General features: G+C 47.2%; 4 protein-coding genes across 4 annotated transcripts; 3 read left to right on the top strand and 1 right to left on the bottom strand.

Annotated features, from left to right (window-relative positions):
* Positions 1 to 653: 653 nt before the first annotated feature.
* Positions 654 to 1,974, top strand: BKA67DRAFT_595888 (terpenoid synthase; the record flags this gene model as incomplete). The annotated part of the gene is made up of 5 exons (XM_046105225.1): positions 654 to 816; positions 884 to 1,021; positions 1,071 to 1,098; positions 1,171 to 1,453; positions 1,540 to 1,974. The coding sequence occupies 5 exons, from the start codon at positions 654 to 656 to the stop codon at positions 1,972 to 1,974; spliced, it is 1,047 nt and encodes a 348-aa protein (XP_045952228.1).
* A 2,453-nt stretch (positions 1,975 to 4,427) lies between these two features.
* BKA67DRAFT_541876 (glycoside hydrolase) lies at positions 4,428 to 5,423 on the top strand (the record flags this gene model as incomplete). The annotated part of the gene is made up of 1 exon (XM_046101010.1): positions 4,428 to 5,423. The coding sequence occupies one exon, from the start codon at positions 4,428 to 4,430 to the stop codon at positions 5,421 to 5,423; it is 996 nt and encodes a 331-aa protein (XP_045952227.1).
* Positions 5,424 to 6,558: 1,135 nt separating this feature from the next.
* On the top strand, positions 6,559 to 8,092 carry BKA67DRAFT_541875 (SNF2 family N-terminal domain-containing protein; the record flags this gene model as incomplete). The annotated part of the gene is made up of 3 exons (XM_046101009.1): positions 6,559 to 6,745; positions 6,882 to 7,942; positions 7,988 to 8,092. The coding sequence occupies 3 exons, from the start codon at positions 6,559 to 6,561 to the stop codon at positions 8,090 to 8,092; spliced, it is 1,353 nt and encodes a 450-aa protein (XP_045952226.1).
* Positions 8,093 to 8,726: 634 nt separating this feature from the next.
* BKA67DRAFT_541874 (uncharacterized protein) lies at positions 8,727 to 10,482 on the bottom strand (the record flags this gene model as incomplete). The annotated part of the gene is made up of 4 exons (XM_046101008.1): positions 8,727 to 9,914; positions 9,967 to 9,998; positions 10,052 to 10,380; positions 10,430 to 10,482. 4 exons carry the CDS (start codon positions 10,480 to 10,482, stop codon positions 8,727 to 8,729), a joined length of 1,602 nt encoding a protein of 533 aa, XP_045952225.1.
* Between the last annotated feature and the right edge of the window lie 3,511 nt (positions 10,483 to 13,993).

The following is a 13,993-nucleotide window of genomic DNA, read 5'->3' as shown; positions in this document are numbered from 1 at the left end:
GTGGTGTGGTTCAAATGCAGTTTGGAGATGTGTCATTTCAACATTGCTCCTCAGTGACCGTTCTCGAGCACTTAATGTCTAGATTACGGCACAAGAAGAGGATCAGACCTTGCAACCATCTTGGTTTCAGCTTCCACCTAGTTGCTTGAAATCGACGGCCTAGAATTAGAGCATATCCGGAACGATGTTCTCTCATGGGGACCGAATTTGTGTCGACGAACAGTTTTACTAACAACCTGTGCCTCCTTCTTATGGTACAGGCACAATTTCGTGCAATTTGCAGGTGGTAATTACAATCGCAACTGCTATTGAAGTACGATGCAGGCACTTGGTCAATGTTGGAGCTCCCAAATGGTGGCAATGCAACCAACTTGTACGCCAGTGAGCGAGAATCATGCCCTCTTCTTGATCAGCGCTATCGCGCACATTTCTATGCACAACCTTCTCAAATATACCTTTGCCTCAGATGACATTTCCCTTTCCATCTCCTTGTTTCTCCCATTAATTGATATATAAATACGAGGAAATCGCGTTATTGCGGTTGAATGCCCTTACTCATGGTTCGGGCGGTTGGCGACAACGTGTTCCACCCAGTATTTATCTATATCCTGTCAAATCAGCCAGCCCAATCGGCATCATTGGTACAGATCAACATGGCCACGACCGTCTATCTACCCGATCTGGAGGCCGGCTGGCTATGGCCTCGTCGACTCAACATCCACACGGCCGAGATCAAACAGGAATGCCTCAAGTGGGTGGCTAGTTTCGGGGCTTTCACTCCGCAAGCACAACAGACCTTCGACAAATGTAACTTCAGTAAGTGCCACACCGTATATATGACTGAGTGGCAGCCTTGTGCCATGCTGATAGAAGCTTTTTGAAGATTTGCTGGCGGGTCTCATGTACCCACGATTGACGAGAGAGCAGCTGAGGTGCGCGTGTGACGTTATGAACCTCTTCTTCATCTTTGACGAGCATTCCGATCGATCCGAACCGGCCGATGTATGGAATCAAGTCGACCGTCCTGATGGATGCTCTGCGCAATCCCGAAACACCTCGACCGGCCGGAGAATGGGTCGGCGGTGAGATTGCGCGACAGTAAGTCGTCCTTTCCCCGAGTCAGCCACCCTCATCGTAAGAACTAATTAGCTCACGGGAGATACACAACAGGTTTTGGATCCGAGCGACTACCATCTCAACGAACTCATTCCAGCGGCGGTTCCTTGCAAGCTGGGAACACTACCTGAAGGGAACCGCACAACAAGCGGAAGATAGGTCGCGCTCACACATCTGTACCGTTTCCAGCTATCTCGAGGTTCGGCGGCAAACCATCGGAGTGATGCCCTCTCTAGCCTTCTTCCAGATGGGAATGGACTTGACAGATGAGGTGCTGACGCATCGCACTATTAGAGCATTGGAAATGCTCGCGGTGGATCTTACCATCATTGCCAATGTAAGTTCTCTGCCAGCGTAGTCGATCTCGCAGAAGTCGCGGCAGACATAAAACCAGACAGTAAGCTCACGCCACTGGCGCTTTAGGATGTGCTGTCATATGACAAGAAGCAAGCCTCTGGCGACGATGAACATAACCTCATCACTATCGTTATGAAAGAATTCCATTGCAATTTACAGCAAGCGATTGATTGGGCCGCCAAGGCTCACGCAGAGCTGGTGCAGCAATTTAATCAGACGGTTCTGGTAGTGCCTCGATGGGGTGGTCCTGTCGACCTGGATGTCCAAATATATGTGGACGGCATTGCACAATGGGTTGGTGCTAATGTCCAATGGAGTTTCGAAAGCGAGAGATACTTTGGTAAACGCGGTCTCGAAATCAAGAAGACCCGGATCCTACAGCTGCTGACCCCGAAAGTGAAGGCGGAAGCCGAGATCGGACCATTTGCTGTCGACAATCTGTTGTACCAGGAGCTTGACGAAATCCTACCTGGACTGTTGGAGATGGTGCGAAGTTTCTGAGGATTCTTACTCGCGTATCCCGTTACAAAGAATGCTCGGAAACCCTGCGTGTAGTCTAAAATGGAATCTCGATCTTTGATATCAATTACAGTTTTCAATATTGATCAACTCGTTTGCACATTCCAAAACGTCTTTCCGCAATTACTCTACTCGGTCTTGATAAGAAGTTGGCTTAACAGGATGAATTGCACATGATTAGGAACAAAATATCAACGAGATAGGAAGTTAAATGGCGGTTCTCAACAGCTCGGAACGGCTAGTGTGACAGTAACACTATCATTCAGCGGTAGTGGCGTCAGTTAATTGCCGCCGAATCTGTGGCCGATTCGGGGGAGTATCTGGGCCTGATTCCTACGTCTTAGCGACTTGTATCAGATAACCTAGTAACAGTCTACTCAAATGGTTGAATGTCTCTGAACAAAGGTCTTTCAAACAAAGCGACGGTGTAAATGAATGAAAAATTACTAATATCTAAGAGCGTTGCCAAAAGATACAGACGGCAGGGTCTCGGGCACACTCTCTTGGATGAAGGAAATGTCTACGGTATTCTTCACAAGGAAACTTGATAGTATTTCAAGCCCACTACACGCGAGCCCGTACAGCCTAGCCAAATTCCCTACTTTACAATCGGCCTAGTGACAGCTCAAGATTCGAAGTAGCGCAGGCACCCGATCCTTCTCTAGCCTCACCGGTGGTGAGAATATACTGGAAGGTATATTAATTCTACCTTAAACTGCCTCTTGAACATGATATCCCTGGCGCAAGTTTTGTAACGTTTCGTAGGCTAAGACATGCTCTATTTCATGGTCGTTGATGACATATAACAGCCAAAGTCCTTCTGCCACACCAATAACTTCCCATACAACTACAAGGGCATATTAGCACACGTGTGACACTTCCCAACTGTGTCTGCTACACGCCTAGTAATCATTATTAACGATTGCTGCGGATATGACATTCGGCGTCGTGTACCAATACGCCGCTGAAAAGAGCCCAAATAGGTACCTAGGGATCTGGCTTCCATTATTGTTGTCATGTGATATTGTTCCCATGCATATCGAGATCTTTCGAAGGTTGCACCGGTATATATGGGGTGTCCACATGTTGGGTGTTTTGCTGGTGAGCGGCAGATTGGACAATTCGGATCCGTATTTCGTGGCTCATCCCGATCGAGTGACCCTTGCAGCCAAATCTGAATACAGGCCGACCCAAACAGGTGCCCACAATGAAGTGAGACCCAAGACTCGATCCTGCCGTCTGGATCTGGTGACCCAACCATCTCAAGACAGATCGGGCATTTTTCATTGGACATATCAAGCTCCTTTTCCACAGAAGGCTGTTTTATTCCGGACATGCTACAGTGAATGTCTTCTTTTGCTCTATTGATGCGTAGACGCCTTTGTAATCGGGGTATCATTTCCGCAATGTCGCGATACACAGTGGTGTTCATAACAAATGGCTTTCTTGTTATTGCAATTTGCAGGCTATTAGTTCGATCTAAGCAATAGACAAGAGAATAGATCGTGTCATGGTACTGTAGTTGCCAGAGATATATCTTCTGGCATGTCTATAATCGGATATAGCACATACGCCTGTCTAGTCACCCACATTTGACCCCGTCCATCTTCGTGCAGATGCAATTTTTGACTACGGAAGAGTCATCGCTCCTCGTGCAACATGAATATCATCAGTTACTCGGTGAGGGTGCAGTCCCGACCTTGAGGAGCAGTCCAGTTCTTTCCCCTACTACCGGCAAAAAGGGACACTACTGCACCAATCACGTTTTAAGATTCAGCTATAAGTCGACTAATGGCCACGGCCAATAAGTTGAACAACTCAGACCCGTAAATATGTTTTCGAGCCCTTGAGGTACTATAATGAAGTGATACTTCCCTATTCTAACCATAATAAGTATCCTCGCGGCGCTGATGATACATATGGACAACTTTGGAGCTCTATACAGTATATTATTATGCAGAACGTAAGACGCTGGCTCCAATTCAGAAGGCAAACCAGTATCTGTACCTAATGTGTACTTACAGTGAGGGCAAAAAATAGACCGTGAGTGCTTAAAGAAGAGAGAAGGACGAAAGAGACACATAGAGGAAGCCGATTTTAGTTGAATCTATACAGTACTGTACGTACTGTACAGTAGTTTCTAATATTCTTCGTCATTTCAAACTGGAGTCCAGAAAAGGCTCTTTCATGAAAGTGTTTTGTCGCCAAGAATGGAAATCCCTCTTGCGACTCCCTGTATGGCCGTTGTGGCCCATACAACATGTTACGTTGCTTATGGAATTCAAAATGCGATCTCTGAAGGTCTGATTGATGACTACTATATGAGGCCAGAACCATGTTCCTATTAATACATATGTAAGGCCCTTGTGTGCAGTAACCTACTCCGCTGTGAAACATAAACGTCGCTTCATTGAACGAGTACATTCAACTTTACCATGTTTTCATCTGCGCTCATTGCATCATGTATCTCGGCTCTTGCCGTAGCACATATGATAATGAGAGACCCAGTTCCATACGGCCAGTCTACGCTAAACAATAGTCCATTAGACGGAAGTGGTTTGGACTTTCCTTGTAAACAACGGGCAAGAGTCTACGCTTTGGAAGGTGCATCTAATGTTTACACTCTTGGTTCTACAAACCTATTGAAATTCACAGGCCAGACGGTCCATGGTGGTGGATCATGCCAGGTTTCGATCACTTACGACAGAGAGCCAGGAAGCAGATCTGTGTGGAAGGTCATCAAATCAATCGAGGGGGGTTGTCCTGCCCAAGGCCAGGTTGGTAACATGGGAGATAACATTGAGGCTGAGGACCCCTACGAGTACAACTTCACCATTCCGAATGATATACCGAATGGAACCGCAACCATCGCGTGGACATGGTTCAATAAGGTCGGAAATCGTGAAATGTATATGAATTGTGGCCCCATCACCTTAACTGGCGAAGGAGGAGATGTATCTAATTTCAATGCGCTCCCGGACATCTTTCTGGCTCATATCGACAATGGCTGTGGGGTTGCTGAAGGCTATGATGTCGCTTTCCCTAGCCCTGGCAAAGATGTTGAGAGACTAAATGGTGCTACGACTTCTTTTATTGGCCCAACGGGAATGTGTGGCTCGACAGCCGCCTCGGTCCCGCCAACCACAGCTATCACGAATCACACACTAGTGGGGAGCTCTAGGATGGCTAGGATTACCTCTTCCGCTTTAATCATTGTACCCACCTCTACCATTTCCGTAGTCCCTATCTCGAGTATCAGCAGTCCTTCTGCTGGAACACTTTGTACTCCTGAGGGCGACTGGAAATGCGTCAATGGTAGCTCGTACCAGCGATGCGCGAGCGGTTCATGGTCGGCGATCCAGCGATTGCCGGTCGGGGTTTCTTGTAATCCTGGGCCGTCTTCCACGCTTGATATGGTACCCAGTACTTAGAACAGTTCACATTACCTATTGTTCGGCCTCCCATTTCCAATTTGCAAGTTCCAGCAGGAAATACCGATCAGCTAGTGACGGCTGTATTTTATAGTCCGCGCTCTCATATGCGAGGTTCATCGTCATCGTGAACCACTTAGTCGGGAAGTTCATCATCCCGAAAGTTGGTCCCATCTTGATGGTCTCATATCACGCATGTAGTATCGAGTAGAATGTGACGCCGTTCTCTAGCCTGCGCCAGCATGTGCTTTTCGTGTATCTCTTTCGTAAGCCAAGGGATTCCGTGTCTCTTTCTCATACTGTATTCTGCTTCAAGTATCAGTACTGGTGTTTCTTAATAAGACGCTGGGGTGGTAAGTAGTTTCCCTCATGGAAGGGGCATGAAAAAGGTGGATGTTTAGAGAGCGAAACTGTTTCGACATCCCATATTAAGCGCGGAGCCACCATTTGTCACAAGAAACCAAGTTCTATCTCGGCCTAATGTGAATCATACTGCGAGACAATAAGAAGGCGTTTGAAGATTGACCGTCTGTAAAAGCGCCGGAATAGGCTTCGGCCATTTGTGTCCAAACCAAGTCCAGCTCAGTCAGCCGAGGCACTCTATACTTATCCTCACATGCGGAAGGAAGTGTTCTATCGAGTTAATAGGCAGTCCATAGACTGAGCGTCCCTTATCAGCATGTTAGTCAAATAACACATCATAGCAATGCCTATTTTCGACGAGGATCATCAGAGGAAGTCATCTTCTCGGATAAAGGCCCTTTCGTGTAGCACGATAAATCGTGCTTCAGACAGTCACTATATTATGGAGTAAAGTGCGACATAATTTATTTCATTTAGTTGTGCCACTCAATACATTGTATCTTTATCCTATGGTTTCTCAAAATCTGCAAACTCAGCTATCATCTCGGCCCGGTGCAACTGTTCGACCGAGCGACTCAAGGCTAGTTCCGTGCGACTCAAATAAATTCATTAGATCTTACTTCCTTTCTTTCTTAGTCCCTTTTAACTTCCTAATTGCCACGAACACCAGCACCTGCGAGGCTAAGCTTACTATGTCGAAGGATGAATCACAAACTTGTCATGACCTCTGCTTCAGCGGTATTACTGGTCATGATCGCTCTCAGCCTATATTATGGGCAACATTAGGCACGTGCCCAGAAATAACGCACAAGAATCCATCGAGATGGAAACTCTTTCAGTTGGGCCGCAAACCCCCTTTTTCGACCAGCAGAACTCTCTATTAGGATATTGGCAGCATCAGCAATCTATTATGCCAAAAGCCATATGTTCTGAGAATTCAAGCACAAATCAAGAGCTGGGTAAGGACTGTAAGTGTGGGGACGTGCAATAATTGTCCTTTCATTGCTTTGCAAGCTCCGGTGGTTTCATACCATGGCTTAAGTCCTTGACACGTTTGAATGACCTCGGATTGGTTTCTAACATTATGAGATTCAGGAAGCATAGTAACGCACAATGTTGAAAGGAGCGAATGTAATCGTAACGGGAAGCGAACATACGACTTTTTCAGTACTGCCACCGACCCGGACCCTCTCGTCCCAGAACCCCAAAGCAGCAGGCTTCGTTCAGAGACTGACGGTTGTAGCGCTACAACCACCCGTTGGGAGCAAACCCGAGCCTTTACACCTTACGAAATTAGTCGCTACGGGCATTCCGATCTCTGTGCCACATGGGTCCAAACCCTTACATCAAACAATCCCGGCGATTACTATTCGAATACCTACGGAGGTGGCTATCTTGCATATCCAAACAGCCCAGAACTGGCTTTCTCTCCACCACGTGTGTTTGGCCCAGGCTTTGGTAGCACAGACTCTGTTGAGAGCATGGCAAGTCCCCTAGGAAGAGATCAAAAATATAGATACGCGATGTCTACCACAAAAGTCGACGAATCCTTTGTAACCGATTGCTACGACGATTCCTTCACGGGCAAAATCCAAGGCAATGTTCCACAGAAAGGGACTCTTGAAGCTGATACGGTGCCCGGCCCTGGGACCAGGAATTACACAGTACCGGCTCGTGTCGAAACAGAATTAAGTTCTCATTCAAAATGGAATATCGACAGTGTATTGCTCATGGGAAGTGCGCCCAATCACATTCTAAGCCCACCTGTCACCGATCATCTCGCAACTGATCTGGGCACTATGAGCGATGAGTTCCTTGACTGTGCGCCGGCCACAATAGACAGTCCGGCGGCAAAGCAAATTATCCAATGTGCACGAACGACAGTATCTGATATCCCTGTTCAGCGCTTCCAAGTAGGTATGTCTACAGATAGCATCAGTGAGTGGACAGGCAATGAATCGCCACCTGAGATGATACATGCGCTTTATGCGCATCAAGCAATAGCACTCAAGTGGATGCAGGGTGTGGAAGAGGACAAAAGCCGAAAAGGTGGTATTATGGCCGATACCATGGGTCTGGGAAAGACAATCACCGCTTTAGCCCTGATCTTAACTCGTCCCCCCGGGCGATCCTCTACCAGTGTCAGCACGGCGAATGTGAGTTCCCACCAAACCTCTCCATCCTAGCTCCACTAACTCCAGCAGCCTACGCTTGTTGTTGCTCCGGTAGCACTAGTAAATCAATGGGAGCGCGAGGCCGTATCGTGGAGCTCCGGACCCGGCAATCTCCTGCCACTTTGGCACTAGAACAGCGATCTATCCTCGACCCCTCATAAATTAACCTAATGCACTCGCAAGCTGATTGGCATTACCTAAAAGCACCACGCTATGGAGCCTTCAGGCTAGAGAACTGTCAGATTGATATGTAGCACTAGTCTATCATTTATTATGGGGCTTACCACTAAATATGAGTTGCCACGGTCTTCGGTCTACCGGTCCGGCATCTCACGTGAGTCCAGTTCAATGCGGGTGATGATCTTTTAGAGATGAGAATAGCCTGATTGGTGGAGCTCAGAATCTGAGTATTGAATCAATGCTTAAATTTGTGAACACGAACTATGGTTTTCTCACTCTTCTGCCCAGTCCACGCTTCGACCTTTGACGTCAGAAGTTCTACGTGCTTCCTCTCCGAAAGGCATTTGAAAGCTTAAGCTATTTCAATTGAATTAGCACATTATTTCCTGAATGGCATAAACGTACCATGAGCCCGCCAAGGTTGGTAGAGTGTACAATCAATCCATTAAATCAATCCAGACTAAGGTTTCAAGGATGGCACGGATGTACGGTTGCTACGTGCATAAGTGCACGGCTGGGTATTTGGTCTTTTTCCTACTAAAACCTTAGGCTTCATTGATTCGATGGATTGATTGCGCAGCATCGACTATTCGTGATGGACTTCGTTGATAACCATGTGATCATGATCGCTCAAGGTTGATTTCGTCTCTTGACACACTAAGTTGGCGTTCCACGGGACGCTTATCATATCTAGTTCCCCCCAGGCTTGCAAGGAGTCTCGAAGTATTTCGGAGATTGTTGTGCTCGAGTAGTAGACCTGTCGATGTTGTTCGAAAGCTGGTGCGGGATTATGCACGCGTATCAAGTAGGATAGCTCCAGCCGCAGCACTGTCTGCGCGAGTAAGAAATCACACAAGATAAGAGGGCTGAGCATTGACGGATTGTGCGACTTGCGGTGATTTTGGAGAATTCTTTGGATTGTAAGTATCTCCATTGCAGATTGCAGGCATTTCTGTCTGGAGAAGGTGGAGATCGCATCCGACCGGTGTATATTTTCTCCAAGTAATGCCCAGCGATGGGAGACGAGTCGGGCGGCGTGGTACACGATCATGACCATCTGCCTTGTCTGAAAAGTCTCGACAAGATGCCCCATTACATGTTTGAGCTGTTGTTTATAGATTTCCTCTAGCTGGTGATCAAACTCCTGTAGCGCCTCGGCAGTAATGTTTGTCTCCTGGAAGATTCGCAGACCGATGTCAGTAGCCGCTTCCTCGATCTTGTGGATAAGGGCCAGCGTTGAGCGAGGACAAGGTTTGACTGGGCAGTGGATAGGATCCTTTGTCATCCTGTAATGAACAGTCCAGCTTTGATTCCGTTTTGGAAGAACTGTCTGGATTTTGCCGTAGTAGAAACTGACATAATATTGACAATGGCGTAGATATAGCCAGGTTTCCTGACGTCGTCCCGCCTCGCAGACTGGGGCTTCGCTCAAATTTGTGTATCCCAAGGACTCGGCCAGGGCCAGCACCTGCCCTACTGATGCGTAGGCTTTCTGTAGGTTAAATTTTATGTAAAGCTCGGCGGTCAGGCGAACAGCAGCTGCCTCGACTTTGTATCTCCCAGCCTCGTTCAAATTGCTACAGTCCAAGCACATGGAGCAGAGCTCGAGACTTCGAAGTATCAGGCGGTCCTCGGCTGGGATATCGCCGGGGGCTAATACCCCCAGTGATCGACAGTATAACAGGCTGATTGACATGGCTCCGTAGACGATGGCCATGAACGCAAAGGCCTCATCACGATTCATTGATTCGTATGTCTGAGTGAAGTCACGCCACTACAAAGGTTAACGTCGTCCTAAGTATCGTGAAGGATAACAAATGTCTCACCTCTTCCAAAAGGCAAGCTTTACAAAATATTTCTAGTGAATATGAGCAAAGATGATCTCGTGAACATGGGTGATGATTTACTGACCTGAAACGGCATCCCCTGTGTTAAAGAAGTGTTCAATGAATCGCACGGATAGATTTTCTTCATTCTCTAGAGAGAGCAAAGTCAAGTCTCGCACGCAAGAATAGAAGTCGACCACGGCACAACCTTCTAATCCATCGAATTGACCCTGCTCGTTTGAGGGTGAACGATTGCTAGGCGGTTGGGAAGGCACATCGGGATTCCGTAAGCAATGTAAGAACCCGGGCCTATCGATTGGTTCTTTCACACTACCATCAGGGCTCATTAAGGGACATTGGGTTCGATGTGGTTGCTGTTTCCCAAGAGATGCCCTCTGCTCATCACAATCTTCCCTGTTACAGTTGTAAGTATGGTGATAACGTCTTGCTTTGGGAGCACTACCTCACATTGCGGTCCAGAATGTAGCCCGTCGCTTTGCTACGTTTCCTTGGCATCTTCTCAGAGAGGATGGTTGGATATGTAGATTGGTGCCAATGTGCAGTATTCGAAACAGAAGACCAATGGTTTCAACACGATTCATGCGGCTTTTAATCCAACCATTGAGATATGACATCCATGTTTGGTGCTGCATGTTAGTAGTGAATAGAATGTCCACTTTCCCTCCCAACGTCTTACCTCGTTACAATCCATGATCCAGGCTCATCTATGCCTTATTGATAATAGTCTGGCATCTTAGTGAAGGCACAGTCTTGTGTTTCTTTGTTCTCCACTAGTAGATTCTCTGTTATGAACAATGGGTCAACTCAAATCTGACCAGTAACGATACCAATCCTTTCCCTATCCATTGATGTCAACGTCAGAAAATGAGTGCTGTGGAGGATACGTCAAAAGCCATATCCACAATGGGATGGCGGATTAACTCCCGTGAAATAATTCTTGGGTTAGTGTCCCCATGTACTCGCCCAGAACTCGACGCAACAAGAAAACTTAGTAACCTTGTACCTGGTTAGTCTCATGGTCGAATAATGACGCGCATCTTCTAGCAACACGACGGCCGGCCCTTGAAGCTTTGTATGTTTGCCATTGAGCGGCCGTAATATGGAGAGACAATGCTCTAGAGATAATACTCACAGTTGATTATCATTCAATGCTGTTTGTATATAGACTCGAAATCATCTTTTTGGCTTCGCGCATGCATGTGCATATCAGGTAGAGACCAGAGCCGGCACCTCAACGTCCACGCTAGATACCGTTGACTAGCACGGCGCTATGACTTTGGGAAGATTTACAGAGTGTTCAGGTGGATCAAGAAGATCTTTTGCCATTGGCTAGGGTCTAGATGTGATAAATTGATGGATCACTAGATCAACCTGAACCTTGTGATACGTTGCCTATACCAGATGTCTATTGGGAACAGGGGCTTAGTCATGAATAAGTGCTTGCTTTCAAGTGGTTGGCTGTCCCTGCAAGGGCCACAAATGACTCTTTGCAAGGCGAGACAAAGGCAGTACCCGTCCTCCCAGCAGCAGAATTTTATCATTTTATGTGACATGGACATTCCAGTTACCTGATTTGGACTGCCCCACAACCCGAATTGGGTTGTCTCATTAGGAAACAGCCAAGATAGCAGTGTAATGCTAGTCACACAGATGCTCTGATAGTCTAGAAAAGATGATCTGAGGGTATAGAGAAAAGGATTTGACAGTAAAGCCGAAAGACATGAAGTTTGAAGTAACAAAAGCGGGCATGATGGCCAAACGATTGGCACTAGTGATACAGCTTGGACTGAGCGTGGCCTCTGATTGCGTAGCGGCCTCTCCAAACCCACGTCACTTGGGCCGCGCTGGCCTTAATTTGTCATGGCAAGGTATTGTAACAACTCAGTCGCAGCTATAGATGAAGTTTCGCACCGACCCTCTTGGAGTCTGACCAGCAACGACCCTCCCGGTCTCGGGGATGAAAAGGAGGCTGGTTGCTAACAAGGCATTTTCTCATGCGGGTGCTATCATCGGCAGTTCATCATCAATCCTAGTATGCAAAACCTTGGCTCATTTAGTCGCATGACTAGAGATCCTCGGAATCCTCCCAGAGGTCCGCCTGACCAGACCTCAGCAGTATGGGGCCGGAGAGGGTAATCAGAAGTAGCCGGCCGACTACAAGTCAAGTGATCCAGCCAAGATATCGGACTACCTAGGAAAGTTCTATTAGCTAGATTGATGTGCTCCGCTTTCAGGTGTAATGTCGCAAAGTACCATACGCTAATGCCTTGAAGACAACCTGACGTGATAGGAGCACTCCACCTCAGGACTTTGAGGGGTTAGCTGCTGTCCAGGAACAACGAGAGGAGAAAATAAAGAAAATTTGGAAGAGGATTGCAGAACCACTGCATGGCGAGTTCGGAAAGGCGGAACCTCGTTCCGTTCGACAAAGACAGAACTCGGTCCGATATAACGTGGCGAAACCGCCGCGTAACGATACACCCCCGAGGTTGACCCTTGTACCAGTGAGCCTTGCCCCAAACTTCCTTCACAACCACATGACAAAGCTGACTTTGTACGATCCAGAAGAAGAACTAGACCCGTTTCTCAACCACAATCGACCCGATTCGAGTGGGTTCGATTGTAACCGTATGTCGCGCTTCGTAATGTCGGTACAGTGTTGCATTCGAGACCTTCAAGGATCGCTGATCGTCGGTGATTGGTCGAGCTTCGTGACCATTGTGAGTCCCGACAGCTTGGTAAACTACGAAAGACAAAATGTGACAGGGAGCCAGGATGCTTTTATACGGACAAACAGAAGAGCACACGTAAATGAGCGGGGCATTTGGAATTGTAGACAGCCAATTAGTGACGAGTGCCGAACGGGTCTGAGTCATGGTAGTCGCTGCTAAAAATCAATAGTCGGAGGAAGCACCACTTGATCGCTCAGGCCACGCTCCGTTCTTCAAATCGAGTTCTGTTTGGGCTGATCAATGCGCAATTTAGACACGCGATTAGGCTTAACCCAAGTCTCTATTGTTCCTATCCACCTCTTCATGTTGGTGGAAGATGTGCCTCACAAGCACCTCGCCAAAACAAAACAAATCATGTAGCACAAATGTCAGATCTAAGCCAGATGCAGCGACTTATTTCTCTCACATCTTATAAAACGATCTGCCAACATATCGAGACCATCAGATCTGTATGCTGCATACTTCACGTTCCTCGTAACCTTGATTGATGCTGCTGATTAGCGCTGTGCCGTGCCTTCTTACTTTTGAATGATCAATAACACCTGAAAATGCGACGGGTCGTGCCTACCACACTAGCGGGGCCGACATTCTGAGCTAGAACTCTACCACATATTTGCTTGCGAAACAAGCGCACCTGACTTGTTGACCTCAAGCGCGTGACTAAGATGAGGGGATTCTGACCAAGCGTCAACACGTCGTAGTTATTAGTGCAAACGTACACTGCTCACTCCTATGATTCTCGAACCCAATTCTTCCATCGCAGGTAGTCGAATGCAAAACGAATGATTCCCGTACTGCACGTCTCGAACCTCGCCCCATCTGGTCATACCCGTACCACGCCTATGGAAGATAGTCATCGTTGATTGAATCGAAACCTTGGTTCAAAAGATTTCTGATCGAGTTCGTCCACATTTCCAGCTCGAAACTGAGGTTCTGCATCCTGAATTGTGTGATTTGGTTGTTCCGGTGCTGTGGTTGGGGAATGAACTTACACTTCGTTTGTCTGCTGATGGCTGCGCAAAATATGTCTTAGTATAATCGTCTGAAACGTAGCCGTTTGAGGGCACATACTTGTTGTGTATCCTGCACCAATTGATCAACTTCCAGTCGGTACATCATGTAACCAAAATCGACTTACGTCGTTGTCAGTGCCTCAATATGAGCCTGCAGCCCCTCAATTCTTTGGCTGAAGATAGTTTGCATGTCCTCCACTGTCCGAAGAGTCCAATCCAGCCTTAGTCTTACTTAGTGTCTGTGCAGAAAGAAAGATAGGA

This window comes from Truncatella angustata, assembly GCF_020726525.1.
Source record: "Truncatella angustata strain MPI-SDFR-AT-0073 chromosome Unknown BKA67scaffold_11, whole genome shotgun sequence".
Classification (NCBI taxonomy): domain Eukaryota; kingdom Fungi; phylum Ascomycota; class Sordariomycetes; order Amphisphaeriales; family Sporocadaceae; genus Truncatella; species Truncatella angustata.
This window is presented reverse-complemented; position numbering and strand designations above follow the sequence as displayed.